This window comes from Malus sylvestris, chromosome 15 (genome assembly GCF_916048215.2).
Source record: "Malus sylvestris chromosome 15, drMalSylv7.2, whole genome shotgun sequence".
Classification (NCBI taxonomy): domain Eukaryota; kingdom Viridiplantae; phylum Streptophyta; class Magnoliopsida; order Rosales; family Rosaceae; genus Malus; species Malus sylvestris.
In genome coordinates, this window is record NC_062274.1 from 24600036 (window position 1) to 24617996 (window position 17961).

Consider the following 17961-nt stretch of genomic DNA (forward strand, 5'->3'; position numbering starts at 1 on the left):
AATGAGAAATTCTCTACTTCGTGGACGTAGTTAATCTGGGTGAACCACGTACATCTTATGTTTGCTTCCCTGTCTCTATCCATTTACATACTTATCCACATTAGTGATCGGAGCAATCTAGCAAAGGTCATAAACTTAACACTTTCTGTTGTACCAAAATCCTTACTGATTTTGTGCATCAACAGGCTACAAATAGGGGACTCCTTTAAAAGTTATAGTTACTTTAATTGTTAGATTAAATTTCAATAATCTGAATTAGGTGATTGAATGAATTTGGTATAATAGATCCGAAAATATCCCTTTCCTTCTAGTTAACACCAATAGTCATAATCAATCACAATCAAATACTACTCGCTTTGTTTTTTGTACTTCCGTTGGCAGCGTGTAACTTTGTAAGGATGATCTCACGAAAACACAATTGATTTAGGTCGTTGGACCGTATTCCATATTGTAAAACATGTCATAACAACGTTGTTTTATTTTCTTATAAAAAATTCCCTTTTTAAAAGTTCACCATAACATATATTATAGTATAAAGTGCAATGACAACATCAAATTTATGTTGAATTTTTATTTTACTAAGAGTAAATTGTAGCAATGATCTTTCAATTAAAAATTTATTATCATTGGTCACTTAACTCATCAAAATGTGTAACTATGATCATTTTCTTCAACTTCGTTAAAATTTTGTAAAAATAAGTTATGTTGGAAGAACCATTGAGGGTCCCTCAACTCATCAAAATATGTAGCTATGGTCATTTTCTTCAATTTCGTCAGAATTTTGTCAAAATGAGTTATATTAGAAGGATAATTGCTATAATTGTGTTAAAGTTGAGGGATGATTGCTCCAATTGTGTTAAAGTTGAGGGACCATTTCTCTAGTTGAATTAAAGTTAAGGGATTAATGATAATGAATTTTTAGTTGAGGGATCATAGCTACACGTTTTGATAAATTGAAGGACTAATGATTTTTTAGTTGAAGAATCATTGCTCCAACTGGGTTAAAATTAAGGGATTATTATTAGAATTTACTCTTTTTCTAAATACATATTATATCAAAAACCCAAAATATTGAAAAACAAAATCAAATGGATTTTTGCTTTGTGCTTGTTCATGTATAAAATATGGAATAAAGTACAACATAATTATGTCAAAGGGTTGAATTAAAAAAATAAAATTTCAACACGCCATATTAAATCCTAATAATATATACAGTCAACCAAAAAAAATTAAACTCGATTATTTATCTTTGGCGTGACATAAAGAATGATGTATTTTTTGTAATCCAACTTGGTGCACCATAACATCATGCAACCTGAAAAAACAGCCGTTGGATTCAAAACTAAAGTACCAAACAAATAGCATGAGACCATGGTGTCAGTTGTCCATGTCACGTCAAATACTTGCCGAACAGAAAATACCTTTACCATTCCCCTTTATTTTTGTGATCACAATTAAGCCACGTTAACATTTTATATTAACGTGGCTTAACCGTAATCACAAAAATAGAAGGGAATAAGAAGGGTATGAGATAGAGAGGAGTGGACAATCTAGATCCCATACTTAGAGACGTTGAGAGAGAGAAACGTACTCAGAATCTCGAGTGCAATATGTATGGTCATTCGTCACAGGAAAGAATTTGCTAGTAAACAAAGAAAACCAAAAACTAGTTGGTTCCGCAACTCTACGTCTCCAATGAATATAAATCTTTTAGTTTGAATATATAGTTCCCCTTTGGTTCCAAACTTCCTGGGTTGAATGGATTTGGTTGGCTATCGGCTTTTATTGTACTCTTTGTTCTCATTCTCTGTCGTCTTTGCAGCACAAGTCTCTCTCCTCTCTCTCTCTCTCTCTCTCTCTGTGGACACGTAAACTGTTCATATAATACAATATTTTCTGACGAATATCTGATAATAATTGTGCCTTTCTTTCTTCATGGAAAGCTTCAAATTCAAAAGCTTTCATCTGGGGCATAAATTCATAACAAAACCTCAAAAGGGTTGTCCGAATTTGGGTTGACTATCTCTCCAATGCCGATGTTCCTGAATCTATGGACCTTTTTTGGCGCGGATTCCCCACAATCTTTCAGACGCTGCGTCAAAATTTTCTCTCTGGTTTTTGCTTTCGGCTCTGCTCTCTGCCTTGGTGCTCTTAAAGGTACCACCTTTCGCTATTGAGGATATGTGTGTGTGTATGTATATATATATATACACACCTATATACATATATACATACATACATACATACATATATATATATAGACACACAGATTTTGCATGTTTTCTGCTGAATTTACTGAAAATTTTGATGGTTGGTTTTTGGGATTTTGATCATATATGTTGCAGGTCTTCTGGTCGGACCCATTTCTGCACTAATACTGATTTTAGGGAATGTGGGAATAATTTTAGGTTTATCTCCTGCACATGTTGTCTGGACAATCTACACTCTCATAAAGTTAGTATCTTTGAAACTACCTCTTTTCAAAATTTTTAGTAAAACTCTTAATTTTTCAGAGATTTAATACTCTCTTTTTTTTCCCATAAATGTTGGGAAATTGCAGGATTCACAGATTTGATGTACCACTTAAAATTGCAATTTTGTTTGCCTTGCCTGGCCTGCTGGGTATATGGCTGGGTTTGAGCATAGCTGGGAGTGTTCTGTTGGGTGTGGGATATGGATTCCTCACTCCCTGGGTTTCTACTTTTGAGGCCTTTAGGCATGACAACCGGTACAAGAAATTCAAACATTGTATTCTGGTAAAACTTTTGAATTCGGTCTCTTTACTTTTCTTCAATTTTTCTGTTTGGTTTATTGTCAAATTTAGCTCTGCTCGTTGTGTTTCACTCATGCAACTTCGTTATTTGTTAGGATGGAACTTGGGGGACTGTTAAAGGAAGCTGTACTGTAGTTAGAGACTTTGCAGACCTGTGTTACCACTCGTACCCACTTTACTTGAAGGAGTTGCACGAATCACCCGCTGCAGAGGAAGTTCGCACTCTTAGGTAATCGTGTTGTAATTAGTTACTCAGAATTATGTTGCTTTTGTCATCAAATTAATATCAAAAGCCAAGTATAAACATTTTAATCAAACCATAAGGTAATCATGTTGTAGTTAGTGACTTGAATTGTTTTGCTTCTGTCATCAAATTATGTAGCAAAAACTAAATATAAACATTTGAATCGAACTCTAAGGTAATCGTGTTGTAGTTAGTGACTCGATTTGTTTTGCTTCTGTGATCAAATTATGTAGCAATAGCCAAATATAAACATTTGAAATAGCATTGCGTAAAACAGCTGTTTTAATCTGAACTCAATTCTTTTTTCGGGAACATATTGTAGGTTGATTCACATTCCAGCATGTATTATGGTTGGTGTGTTGGGGCTAATCGTGGAGATTCCTGTTTACACTGCAATTGCAGTTGTAAAGAGTCCCTATATGCTGCTTAAGGGCTGGTATCGACTGATTCATGATCTGATTACTCGAGAAGGTCCATTTCTTGAACTAGCATGCATCCCTATTGCTGGTTTGACAATCCTTCTGTGGCCAATTGTGGTTGTTGCAAGTATTGTATTGGCAGTTTTCTCAAGCATTTTAATCGGATTGTATGCATCAGTTGTAGTATATCAGGTTTGCTTACACCCGACTATAATCATATTAATTTCCTTGGCCTTTCATGATAAGTAAAATTATACATCTTTTAACCATTTGTGAATGCAGGAAAGATCTTTCAGGAAAGGTGTGGCGTACGTGGTTGCAATGGTGGCTGAATTTGATGAATACACGAATGACTGGCTGTATCTTCGAGAGGGAACAATCTTTCCAAAGTTGATGACTTTCCTGCTTATGAAATATTGTTCTTTGAGCTCATTAAGTATTACTGCAGCTAGATTTTGTTATTTTTCTCTTGTAAATCTTTACCAGTAGTGGTCTCATTATGCGCAGCCAGGCCCAAATATCGAAAAAGAGCTGTCGCTCAATCACCCGAGTTCTCTATTCGAGGAAATCAGCTGGCTACACTCAGTCCTGCTCCTATGGAAGCACCTGCAATGCTTATGCCAAGTATAGCCAACTCGAGATCAGTTAGAGACGTTATACAAGAAGTGAAAATTGTTCAGGTATGCCTTTAGGTTATCACGGTAGTTTTTCTATGAGCCTGAATGCTTTGATTCAGTATCTTTTGCAAATGAATTTGTTTTGCTTTAATTTCCTTTTCACGAAAAGTTTATCACCGAACTAGCTATGCAACCTTAGGATGAATTTTCTGTGCCATGCACTACAACTTTATGGGAGATACGAAGTAGTAATGTTGTAGTTAATGACAAGGCAATGAGTGCTTAGTGCTTCTGCTAGTTCCGGAAACTTACTCTTCAAAGGATGTAGCAAAATGTCCAAGGGGTGGTGGGGGAAGGGGAAAGGGAGAACGGGCGGAGGAAGGGGTAAGGGAAGGAGGGGTTTTTTTTTTTTTCAGTTTTAGGTTTTAAAAGCATGAACATTTGTTCTCCATTGCTATGATGATTAAATTTCTTACGAAATTTCTGTTAATTAGCCCTCTCGCTTGTTTTGTTTGGTGACGAGAGTTTATTCTACTTGAAATGCAACAGATATGGGAAAACATGATGAGGTCCTGCGAACTGAGGGGCAAGGAGTTGTTGGATGATAATGTAATAGCCACAACTGACCTCGATGAATGGTTGAAAGCAAAGAACAGCAACGAAGCATCCATTATCGGTGTTGGTCTGCCATGTTATTCATGCTTGCAGACTCTTCTCTGCTCCATCAGATCGAATTCAGATGGTTTACTGCTGCTTGATGACGTTGAAATTAACTACTTAAATAGACCGCATGAAAAATTGTGGGACTGGTTCTTTAATCCGATAATGGTCTTGAAGGAACAGATTAAGGTCATAAAATTGTCAGAGGGTGAGGTTAGATATTTGGAGAAAGTGGTTCTTTTTGGAACCAATAATCCACAACGCGTAGTGGCTTGGGATAACGGAAGTTTACTACCTCAAGACGCTCTAAGAGCTGCTCAAATCGAAGGCATTAGTAGAAGGTACAAAATTTCTTCTATCCCATTTTGAACCAACTAAAATAACCAAACTATTCACATTCCATGGAGGAAAAAAATGAACAAATTCAAACATCGCCAATCTTTAACAAATAGAGGGCGCAAAACTTATGTGCATGTAGGGTAATACTCTATTTCGTACGTATCAACTTAGTCGATGATTTAAACTGACAGGATGAAACTTGCTTTTAGTAAGTGGCAGTGACAAATTTTGGAACTGTGGAATAAGTACCATTGCTTACACTGCATCTGAATATCGTAGAAAATTAGAATCGATCAGTTTTCTTGTTCGGAAGCATATCATCTATTGTCTGGCCGATGGAAGCAACTGAACTTAGCATTAAATTACTGCAAGTAGTTTCTGTATGTTCATGTTCTGATGTGGTGATTGTATTTGTAGGATGATTGGAATGATGAGAAGTGTCTCAAAATTTCCCACTTACAGAAGGAAATTCCGGCACGTTGTCAAGGCTTTAGTCGCATATTCCTTGCCGAAGGAGGCTTCAATCGCATCCGGTTCTGTTAAATCTACCATCTCCAGTGAAGATGTTGTGCTGGATGAACCTTAATTTATCTTCGTTTTATTTACATTTCCCCCCCTTCACATTGGACTGTGATTATAATTTCTCAAGGGCATGTATTTTAGATCATTGGTCAGATCACTAGTTTATGAGCTTTGCTACAGACACACACACACACACACACACAGACACACCGTATGCATATATGTAGCTGGAAGCAGAGCAATCTTGATCTTATAGTGGAAGCTACCATTCCATGGAGGGATTGGCTGTATCGGAAATTGATGAGGTAGGGTTGAGCCTTTTGACAACAAAAGTCCGACATGCTATGTTATTAATGTCTCGCGATGATTTAAACCTAGTTTACGTTTCTATTGGCATATAAACAATCTAACACTGGAGGAGTTCTGCTTCATAATTGATTGGAAGGGTCAACATCTACAATATAAATACATATCATTGTTACAATAGATTGTTGTCTTTGAATTTATGGTCTACATTGTGAATCCAACACATAATATGTCATGTTATACAAAAATTTTGTAATGCATGGGTATATGGAATGCATCAGCGTGGTATACAGTTGGATTTGCGTGGTTGTATTTTTGAGAATCTGAATCTTTCTAGCTGCTCAAGTATCAATATAACATGTACATTGGTGTATGATGTTAAACTATTGTATACATCATGTACACCATGATTAGAAGCTATATCATGTAGCTAGGATATGGCCAACAAGGTGAAGCAACAAGGACATGAAAACATAGTGCATGATAAGTTTAGTGTAGGACCGCAATTTTAGAAAATAGTAAAATGTTATGCATTGTGTGCTATCTATTTATGCAAAAGCTCACATTTTAGCGACAACATATGGAGATTGGGGGATATTAAATGCTAACATAATTTACATAAAAGTGATTAAAAATAACCCCTCCTTTTTACACAAAATCAACTTAATAAAGTGTATTCTTTCTTCCTTGGTTGCATATTAGAGATCGTCGGACCGACATATATACTAAAGTGACTTACAAGAATAATGAAAGGAGAACAATAAGCATATATGTTAAACTAAGTTTTGTTCTTAAAGAGGAATGACTCATTAACCTTAATTTGAATATTGTTTTAACACTAAGGACCTGTTTGATAATCATTTCATTTTTTGTTTTTAATTTTTACTTTTTAAGTTAATGATAAAACTGAATACATAGGAAAAATGAGGGGTGAAAAGAGTGGATAAATAATGGTAGGAGAAATGCAGATTTAATCTACAAGAAAAGAACATAAAATTCCAAAAACTATTTTAAGTTATTTTCACTTTTAAATTTTGTTTCCGTTTATTCTTTCTTATTTCTCTCCCTCTCTCCTACCACACTTCTTCATCCCTCTTTTTTTTTTCCTTTTTGTCAAACTTATTCATCCCTCTTTTAGTGCATATAACTTCTTTATATCTAACGATAAAAAAATAACAAAAAAAAATAATAATAACGAAATTATTATCAAACCAGTCATAACCTATCACAAAAGCCCTATAATCTTAAGCCCATTAATGGAAAACTAGGCCCATAGTCAAACTCATTTTCTTTTGGTCGCCCAGGATCTACCACAACCAGCTAATCAAAAGCTCTTATCAGAACTGAGAAGAATCTCAACTAACAAGGCCCATCTAGAAAAATAATTATCCTACAAATTAAGGGTTTTTCTCGGTTTCTTCTTCTTCTTTTTTTTCCTTTTTTGGGAACTTTAACGAAAAGCATCCGATACTGTTCACTTTAACGAAAAACCACATTTTTACACTAAAAAGTCAATCCTGGTACTATTCACTTTACCATTTATTTTGTCCTTATCATTAAAACTCAAAGTTTTCAAGCCCTTTTCATTAGTTTTCCTTTTTTTTTTTTGGTTAACTAGAGAGGCAAATTGTACCTTGTATTTTTGTGATCTACACTGGTGTGGCAAGTAGAATTGGCTTCTTTTGAAATATTTTCTAGAATTTTATTCGGTTACAAATATTATTTATTAGTACAATGGTTTAGTGGTAGTGCTCTTTACTTGTAAGTGAAAGTTTTATGTTCAGTACCATATTTTTATGGCGTGCTCATTACGATTATATCTCCAACCATGTAAAATATGTATGTATCACAAAAAAAATCTTTCTTTGAAATGGAATGTGTTGAAGCACATACAAGCATGCCCAGGTTCTTCCGTGGGCGTTGGGAATGCCAGTTCACTCGCTTTATAACATTGTAATTGATAATGAGGTTGATTAGATGAAATAAAGGATCAAAGATCAAATTGATGCGCAAATACGATAGCAAAATATAAGTTGTGCAAATGAGCTTCGGTGTCTATTTAGGCCCATGACCCGCTATTTCAAAGAGAACAGTGACTCGAAACCATTTTACGATTGCGTTGGGATACCTGGTCTTTTTATGCCAAAATTTTCAACCTTTTTTTCCCTCATAAACAAAGGGCTAAGAGGCTAGTTGCTTATGCAATGAGGTTATCGTTTGATACACTCTCTTTGTCACACTGCATCATATATTTGAATCTATAATCAGTCTGCACATTTCTATCCGCACGTTTCACACTTTTAATTTTAAGTAAAATCTCTATAACTTTCAAAAGTTTAATCCTCTCTATGCCTCTCTTTTGACAATCTACCTCTATAACCCCCCAAACTTTTTTATTTAATAACTAAACAAATATCAACATTGCTAATCGATCCTTGAAGTAGCTAGGAACTTTATTAACAGTTAAAAGGCTGTAGATGCTTGAGATATCAAGAAATATTAACAGTTGAAAATAAATTCTTGTTTTCTCGTGTAAACTTATAACAGTAAAAAGAATCAGAATCTTCTTAACACCCACCTATTTGTCTTTTTATTTTCTTGTTCACTCTACCATGCAACAAATTTCCAAAATATCATAAATTAATGATCAAAACAAATGCAGTAAAAATTAAAATGTTGAACCATTTAATCCCATGTTGGAAGCTTGACATAATAAATTATAGATATAAATTGAATGGTTCACTTTTAATTACACAAAGGTTTTTCGTGATACAATTCATCAGATGTTAAACTGCATAAGTAGTTAGGTTGAGACAATATCAGCGTAATTAAGGAGACAATATTAGCGTAATTAAGGAGACTCTAAAATCTTGACATGGTATCAGATGGGTGCTTTTTTGCTCATCACTCTCAAGTGGTGGTAATATTCAGCACCCTACTTATTACCGTCGGATAAGTTTAAATTTTAAAATTTGTGACTATACACTACACAAATTTCAAAATTTAAATTTATATAACGGTAATAAATAAGAACGTGGTGAGCATCACCAACTTGAGAGTGGTTAGCAAAAATATTCTCCTATCAGATCACGTTCTCCTCAACAACTTATATTAAACAATTAAGCTTCTAAACACCTATGCAGTAAAATATAACATTTGTCAAATCATAAATGTGATTGAATTGAAACAATATCGACATGAATAGACTGCTCATTGGATTACGAAATCTCGAACAAAAAATATTCCTTCCCTTTGAAAGTACAGATGAATCATGAGTTAAATTAAAAGCCTCTGATCACTTCTCTCTACAAACCTTTCATATTTTGCCTTCTCTTTCTCTTTAACTGTTTTGTAGTACACGTACAAACAAGTAGAGAGTAGCAAAAGAAACTCAAGCGAATTTGTCTTATTTTTTAGTTGCCTTTTTGACTTTTACCCAAATCAGTTTGCGATCTCCGTACAACAGTGGCCTATAATAAGGAAAGAGATCCTCTCCGGATCTCTTCCTCCAAAACCCGCGGACCAAGTAATTCGAGTTCTTGAAATTTAATCCAACAGTAAAAAATTATTATAACTTTCAGGGGCTCGGATTTCAAGGGTCCAGATCACTTGACCCACAGACTTTGGAGGAAGAAATTCGAAGATGATCTCTTTCCCTATAATAATAGTTAGTAATAGTAAATATTCTCTATTTCCGATTCCATGCATTTTCATTTGTTTTTGTTTTTGTTTTTCACTCGGGATTTGTAAAAAGAAGATTTGGCCACGCATATGGGACTATGGTTGGTGATGATTGATGGAGGGGATAAGATAACTTTCTGAACTTCGAACACATGGCTGGATATTACATGCTACACTAATCATCATCAACTATGATAACAACTTGACCAATAGGATACTTCCAAATTTCCAAAAAATTAGGTAAGCATAAAAACAAATTATTTTTAGGTCGGTTTGGAATTCTGATGCTTTTAAAAGCAATAACTTATTAAAAAATTTAGAACAAAAAAAGTGATTTTTTTAAAAACCGCTGTCAATGATCGGAGAAAAGCATAGAAAAGAAGAAGTATGATATAAAAAATGTTCTTTTATTTTCAAAATTATAGTAATGAGTGCTCATTTAATGAAATTTACAAATGGCATTGGCAAGTATATCTCCACATATTTTGCAAAATTACAAACTTTGCCTCCTATAAACCTTTCATATTTTGCCTTCTCTGTCTATTTAACTGTTTTGTAGTACATGTACAAACAAGTAGAGAGTAGCAGAAGAAACTCAAGTGAATTTGTCTTATTTTTAGTTGCCTTTTTGACTTTTACCCAAATCAGTTTGCGATCTCCGTACAACAGTGGCCTATAATAAGGAAAGAGATCCTCTCCGGATCTCTTCCTTCAAAACCCACGGACCAAGTAATTCGAGTTCTTGAAATTTAATCCAACAGTAAAAAAATATTATAACTTTCAGGGGCTCGGATTTCAAGGGTTGTTGGATCAAATTTCAAGGGTCCAGATCACTTGACCCACAGACTTTGGAGGGAGAAATTCAAAGATGATCTCTTTCCCTATAATAATAGTTAGTAATAGTAAATATTCTCTATTTCCGATTCCATGCATTTTCATTTGTTTTTGTTTTTGTTTTTCACTCGGGATTTGTAAAAAGAAGATTTGGCCACGCATATGGGACTATGGTTGGTGATGATTGATGGAGGGGATAAGATAACTTTCTGAACTTCGAACACGTGGCTGGATATTACATGCTACACTAATCATCATCAACTATGATAACAACTTGACCAATAGGATACTTCCAAATTACCAGAAAATTAGGTAAGCATAAAAACAAATTATTTTTAGGTCGGTTTGGAATTTTGATGCTTTTAAAAGCAATAACTTATTAAAAAATTTAGAACAAAAAAAGTGATTTTTTTAAAAAATTGCTGTCAATGATCGGAGAAAAGCATAGAAAAGAAGAAGTATGATATAAAAAATGTTCTTTTATTTTCAAAATTATAGTAATGAGTGCTCATTTAATGAAATTTATAAATGGCATTGGCAAGTATATCTCCACATATTTTGCAAAATTACAATCTTTGCCTCCTACAAACCTTTCATATTTTGCCTTCTCTGTCTATTTAACTGTTTTGTAGTACACGTACAAACAAGTCGAGAGTAGCAGAAGAAACTCAAGTGAATTTGTCTTATTTTTTAGTTGCCTTTTTTTTTACTTTTACCCAAATCAGTTTGCGATCTCCATACAACAATGGCCTCTAGTAAGGAAAGAGATCATCTTCGGATCGCAAACTAATTCGAGTTCTTGAAATTTAATCTAACAATAAAAAATTATTATAACTTTATGGGGCTCGAATTTCAAGGGTCCAGATCACTTGATCCGCAGACTTTGGAGGAAGAAATTCGAAGATGATCTATTTCCCTATAATAATAGCTAGTAATAGTAAGTATTCCTCTTTCTGATTCCATGCATTTTCATTTGTTTTTGTTTTTTTCACTCGGGATTTGTAAAAAGAAGATTTGGCCACGCAGATGGGACAATGGTTGGTGATGATTGATGGATGGGATAAGATAACTTTCTGAACTTCGAACACGTGGCCGGATATGACATGCTACACTAATCATCATCAACTATGATAACAACTCGACCAATAGTGACACACACCGACCTAGATCGAGGCATGCTGGCCGTCACGTGAGGGTGACGTAGCCATGTGCATAGTGCGGAAGCAATAAAGATAAAAGGAAATTAAAAACCAAACTACTAGCATAACTAGCTAAGATAAAGTGCAAGTGCAAGTGCAAGATTAAGTGTGAAATACACAACCAGAGCATAAATAGTCTAAGTACAGTCAAGCAAGATAAGTACTAATTATACAACACCAAAGGTGATCCTACATTTATGATGCTCTATCATAATCACCGTTGAAATCCTCGTAATCCACAAAAGCATTGCTACCTAAAACCTGGAGGGGTGCAAAACAGAAAGTGTGAGTGGGCAAAAACAAAGCTTTTCAAAATCATTTCATTTCTCAAAAGTTCTAACCCCTTGCCGTAAAACCTGTATAATTTCCCAGAAAATAATAATAATAATAATAAGCTGAATCTAAAATCATACTCAAGATGAAAATCCATAGAAGTATACCATGCCAAAGTATCTCAATGCAATTCCATAAGTAATCCAGACAAAATATATCAATGTCAAATATCGCATTAGCCAAATCCCTCTAACTCAATCTACACGGCTGAGTATATAGCTCAAAGCCAATCTCAATCATATCAAATCAAATTCTGCACACGAGTCAGAACAACCTAAAGTGGTCTGTACGACAAGACTAGGTGTAAAGTAAATATGCTCTAGTGCTACGATCACGTGAAGGCTGTGCGAATAATCGAGGGTCACCTACGAGTCGGAACCACCTAAAGTGGTATATACGACAAGCTTGTGCACCTAATTTGGATCCAAGGTGAGCATATGGTGCGGGAGGTGAACATCACGTGAAGGACTGTGCCCTAACTTTGGGCGGGAGCACTAACACCGAGGTGCAGGTTTATGAGCTTTTAATACATCACATCATATCTCACATAACTGAAGTAACCTCATATCTTTGATTTATGAACTTACCTGGTACTTACCTGTGCGTCCGTAGCACCAATCATAATTATATGCAACTACTAATACATCAATAAAATAGGCAGATACTTTGCATGGCATTTCAAAACGCATAATCATTCAAATTCATTTTCTGGGAAAATCTCAAGTATATAGGTATATACGGAAAACCAAAAGCCCACTCACTGATATGTCGAAGGGTTGTAGCCCCCAAGCCTCGATTGATGGTGCTCGTCCTCAGGATAGGTCTCACCTATATGCGAAATAATTGAATAAACGTTATTTAAAGCACATACACAAAACTAGGAAATAACTTCTCATACAAAGCTCAAATGAGGTATTTGAATATACCACCATGATCTACTCAACCTCAGGAACATCCCTATTTTTTTAGAAAAATTTTCATGACCCCACACGCCCTCACGTGCCGGCCAAGGCACTTCCAGACGCGCCTCCACGCGTTGGCCAAGGCATGGCCAGACTCGTCCACACGCGCGGCCAAACCCTAACTGAAGCTTAACTGCCGTTAGGAATATTCAGTTAAATCTTAACAGAAGTTAATCGCGTTACCTGACGCTGTTAGAATATTTCGTCAGACTTGACAGAATATTCCCCTTCCTCTTCCTTGGATCGTCGAAGATCGTCGTTGGCGCCGGTTTCTGGAAAAACAATCAAACCTTCATATCTTCTTCATTTTTACACCAAAATCCACAAAATTTGTACCAATTTGAAGCTTAAGATGAGAGGAACAAAACCTTACCACTTTCAAGCCTTGAAATCCACAGGATTTCGCCAGAGGAACCTCGATAATCCGGCCAAACTTGAAACTTGCCAAACTCAACTTCCCGACGTCCAAAACACTTCATTTTTCCTCTCCGAGCTTCGTGAAATGTCCTAAAGCTCACTAGCAGCTTAAAATTTTCTAAAAACTTTGAAATCACGAGTGCATGAACAGTGCTCAAATCAGAGATTATGGTTTCTCGGGTTTTTCGAGGTTTTCACGTCCAACCACCACCACTATTCGACTCTTGAGCTTGTAAGGAGTCTAAAAATAGCAATCACAACCTCGATCCGTAAAGATTGAAAAGGTTTGAGGGTTTTCCGTACAGGTTGTATGAAAATGGAAGAAAATCCGAGAGAGGGAGGAGAGAGAAAGGGAGTCAACGGGAGAGAGTGTGTGTGTGTGTGGTCCAAATTTTCTTACAACCAACCAAAACAATTAGAACCTTTAGTTCTAATTGGGTCCAAAAGGTTAGGAAGAAAATAAGTAAACTCAATTGTTTAATTTCTTAGCTTATTTACACAACCCATAACTCAACTCTCAAGGGTAGAATCGACATTTCACGCCATCAAGAAAAATATTTCGGGACGGGCTGTCACAAATAGGATACTTCCAAATTACCAGAAAATTAGGTAAACATAAAAACAAATTATTTTTAGGTTGATTTGGAATTATGATGCTTTTAAAAGCAATAACTTATTAAAAAATTTAGAACAAAAAAAGTGATTTTTAAAAAACCTACTGTCAATGATCGGAGAAAAGCATAGAAAAGAAGAAGTATGATCTAAAAAATGTGCATTTATTTTCAAAATTATAGTAATCAATGCTCATTTAATGAAATTTACAAATGGTAAGTATATCTCCACATATTTTGCAAAATTACAATCTTTGCCTCCTACAAACCTTTCATATGTTGCCTTCTCTGTCTCCACATGTACAAACAAGTAGAGAGTAGCAGAAGAAACTCAAGTGAATTTGTCTTATTTTTTAGTTGCCTTTTTTGGCTTTTACCCAAATCAGTTTGCGATCTCCGTACAACAGTGGCCTATAATAAGGAAAGAGATCATCTCCGGATCTCTTCCTCCAATGTCCGCAGACCAAGTAATTCGAGTGCTTGAAATTTAATCCAACAGTAAAAAATTATTATAACTTTCAGGGGCTCGGATTTCAAGGGTCATTTGATCAAATTTCAAGGGTCAAGATCACTTGATCTGTAGACTTTGGAGGAAGAAATTTGAAGATGATCTCTTTCCCTATAATAATAGCTAGTAATAGTAAATATTTTCTATTTTCGATTCCATGCATTTTCATTTGTTTTTGTTTTTTTCACTCAGGATTTGTAAAAAGAAGATTTGGCCACGCAGATGAGACAATGGTTGGTGATGATTGATAGAGGGGATAAGATAACTTTCCAAACTTTGAACACGTGGCCGGATATTACAGGCTACACTAATCATCATCAACTATGATAACAACTCGACCAATCGGATACTTCCAAATTACCAGAAAATTAGGTAAACATAAAAACAAATTATTTTTAGGTCGGTTTGGAATTCTGATGCTTTAAAAAAACAGTAACTTATTAAAAAATTTAGAACAAAAAAAAAGTGATTTTTTAAAAAACTGTTGTCAATGATCGTAGAAAAGTATAAAAAAGAAGAAGTATGAACTAAAAAATGTGCTTTTATTTTCAAAATTATAGTAATGAGTGCTCATTTAATGAAATTTACAAATGGCATTGGCAAGTATATCTCCACATATTATGCAATATTACAATCTTTGCCTCCTACGTTATTGGCTTTGATAAATATTATATTATATTAAAAATCATATCTTTTTAGTCATTTAACATATTCACATCAATTTATATAAAAATTTACCAAGCAATCCAATATTGTTTTTTTTTGTTAAAAGTACTTTTACAAAAAAAAAAAGTGTGTCAAACACTCAACAACTTTATTTTACAACTGTTTATTCTCACAACACAGCTGTAACAACTCGTCCCGATAATTTGTAAGGATTTTAGTGTGAAAGGGCATTTTGGTAATTGTTCCTTGTTGGGCTAGATATTTTTTATTTGGATTACTATTTGGGCCTTAAATGGTGTGCCATGTGTGGTCTCCCTCTGATTTTGTCCCCCCCCCCCCCGCCCACTTTCCCTTTGGTCTTGTCAAATCCTATCAGCAGTTCTTAACTATTCTTTGAGCTTAGACCTACTTCCTTTTTGGCTAAGAAACTAGTCAACCTTATTGCGATACTGACAGCGAACGAAGTTTCTGACAATGGGGTATTGTCTCATTTAATCATAGCTTTTACACTTTTTGAATTTTCTACGGTGGTGTATTATTAAATGTTGGTTGAATGTTGATGCATTAGAATCTTTGACCTAGAGCTAGTAACGATTTTCCTTACTGTAATATCTGGTGACGTTTTCTCTACAGTGAGAAATGTTGCATCCTTTTTTACCAAAGAAGATGTAGTGTGCTTGCACACAAAAATAGTTGAGTTGAAGACAGAAGAGGTTGATAGAACTCATTGGTGAGTTGATTGCACCTTTGAGTACCATCGTAGTCAGAAAACTATAGTAACTGATGCTCTTATTTAGAAATTCCCATGATTGTCTTTCTTGGGTTGTCGGGGACCCACTAAGGATGCTAATGGAAATGGATGAATGTCACCATAGATTTTCAGTACAAACCATGTTGTTCACATGGAGTGTCACACCCCGATATCGACATACGTCCAGGATCGACACGTGACGTCACCAAAAATTCGTATCTAACATACCCTGCCTCAGGGATATGGGCAAAGCATAACTCAAGAATCAAATCGCATAGTAATTTTTCGTATGCATTATGGCTGATCTAAACTCCTCTTTAAACTGCCTACGTACCCAAAACAAGGATCAAGCTATTCATAGTTTGTCATTCACTACACTCAAACATTCATCACATAAACCACTATGTCCCAACATAATACCACGATTCAGGAATGCAACATCTCAAGGAGCATTCGACGAAGCACAATAGTATTCTCTAGTCATCTTGCCATTCACACACACATATGTTTTCCAACATTATCCAATAATCACACCTATCAATAACACATACAATACATTGAAATGCAGGGCTAGAACGACACAGTTTGGCCAAAGCCTACATCTCTGAAGTTGATATCAAATCCAAGGAACCAACAAGTCAAATGATTTCAAACCACTCAACAAAATCCATCAACATCGAGTTCCGAACCACTCAATGGAACCAAGACACCAAAGGGGATTCTGGACCACTCAACGGAATTTAAACCATGATACGATTTCGAACCACTCAACGAAATTACGGAGTAGAAGGGATTCTGGACCTCTTAACGGAATTCGAGTGGATACGATTCCAGACCACTCAACAGAATCATGAAGTTCAATGCATATCGAACCACTCAATGAAATCCAAGCTGAACACGATTCTGGATCACTTAACGGAATCACGGATCACGAGGGATTCCGAACCACTCAGCGGAATCTTAGATCACTAGGGATTCCGAACCACTTAACGAAATCCAGACGGAGCAGGGAACCAGACCACTCAATGGAACCCCAGCGAAAACCCAGTTCTGGATCATTGAATGGAATTGAACAAAAGTCTAAGAAATATAGCAATGCTCGAAGAACAATACATGAAACAAATACTCAAAATACAAACGCTCAACGAAACAAGAAATGAAACAAAGCACAAGGTACATAATTAGAACGGCTCAACGAAATGAGAAATAAAATAATGATACAATATGTGAAACAAATCTCGAAGCAACAAACCCCATGACAATGGTTTCATGGTCCACTACTAGCCCTCACATTTCATCACATTAGGCCAAACATGCAAATCAACCACACTCCACAACAAGTTCAATACATAAGTCAAATCACATAAAATCAACAAGCATAACGCAATATGATGCCATCAGTATGTAAATTGGGGAAGACACGTCATCATGCTGAACCCAATAAGCTCCATGGAATCTCAACAACACTCTAAGCTCAGCGGCATGCTAGAAGAACTCGGGCTAGTTGACTAAAAAGTCAACTGTCAATCAAGATCGAGGGTAGGGTCCACAACCTTAGTAACCTAATCCGGAAGATCCGCTTATCAGATTTTTGATTCGTAGCTTCCCATGAGTCTCCTTATGCTTCTAAAACAATATTCTAAAATTTCAGAACGATCCAATGGTCTCTGCCAATTGCTAGAATTAGGTTGCTATCAACGTTTGGTTTTACAAACTTAGAAATTCAATTTGGGAAGATTCGTACGTCAGATTCCCAATCCTTCAATTCCTATGGTCCTCAAATATTATGAACTATAACGTATTAAGGTTTAGTGACGATCCAAAGGTCGGATCGTCGAATTATATAATGATCAAGTGGCCTAATATTCAATACTAGGTTCAAACTATTAACGACATCAAACGGATATCAAAACTGAAATCAAAGCATCAAAAGCAACTTAAAAAGGCAAATTCAGCCCATTGGCCACGTGCCGCCTAACTCTAAAAATTCCCAAATTTTATACCTGGGCCGAAGTCCAATTTGGCGGGAAAACGCTTGAAAACCTCCTTGATCCGCCAGAACCCTAGATATGGGTGTGCTTCGATTTTCCTTCCTCGATGTTTCGCCGCCCCTAAAGCT

At 35.6% G+C, this 17961-nt stretch overlaps 1 protein-coding gene and 1 long non-coding RNA gene across 2 annotated transcripts; one reads left to right on the top strand and one right to left on the bottom strand.

Annotated features, from left to right (window-relative positions):
* The first annotated feature begins 1651 nt into the window (after nucleotides 1-1651).
* On the top strand, nucleotides 1652-5731 carry LOC126602216 (uncharacterized membrane protein At3g27390-like). Its single transcript, XM_050269047.1, has 9 exons — nucleotides 1652-2157; nucleotides 2346-2454; nucleotides 2561-2756; nucleotides 2869-3002; nucleotides 3340-3628; nucleotides 3719-3825; nucleotides 3948-4116; nucleotides 4603-5054; nucleotides 5470-5731. Exons 1-9 carry the CDS (start codon nucleotides 2031-2033, stop codon nucleotides 5636-5638), a joined length of 1752 nt encoding a protein of 583 aa, XP_050125004.1. The 5' UTR covers nucleotides 1652-2030; the 3' UTR covers nucleotides 5639-5731.
* Nucleotides 5732-11671: 5940 nt separating this feature from the next.
* On the bottom strand, nucleotides 11672-13148 carry LOC126602048 (uncharacterized). The gene is made up of 3 exons (XR_007615960.1): nucleotides 13073-13148; nucleotides 12689-12755; nucleotides 11672-11855 (listed from the first exon to the last, which is right to left on the bottom strand). It is a non-coding gene; the product is annotated as an uncharacterized LOC126602048 (long non-coding RNA).
* Between the last annotated feature and the right edge of the window lie 4813 nt (nucleotides 13149-17961).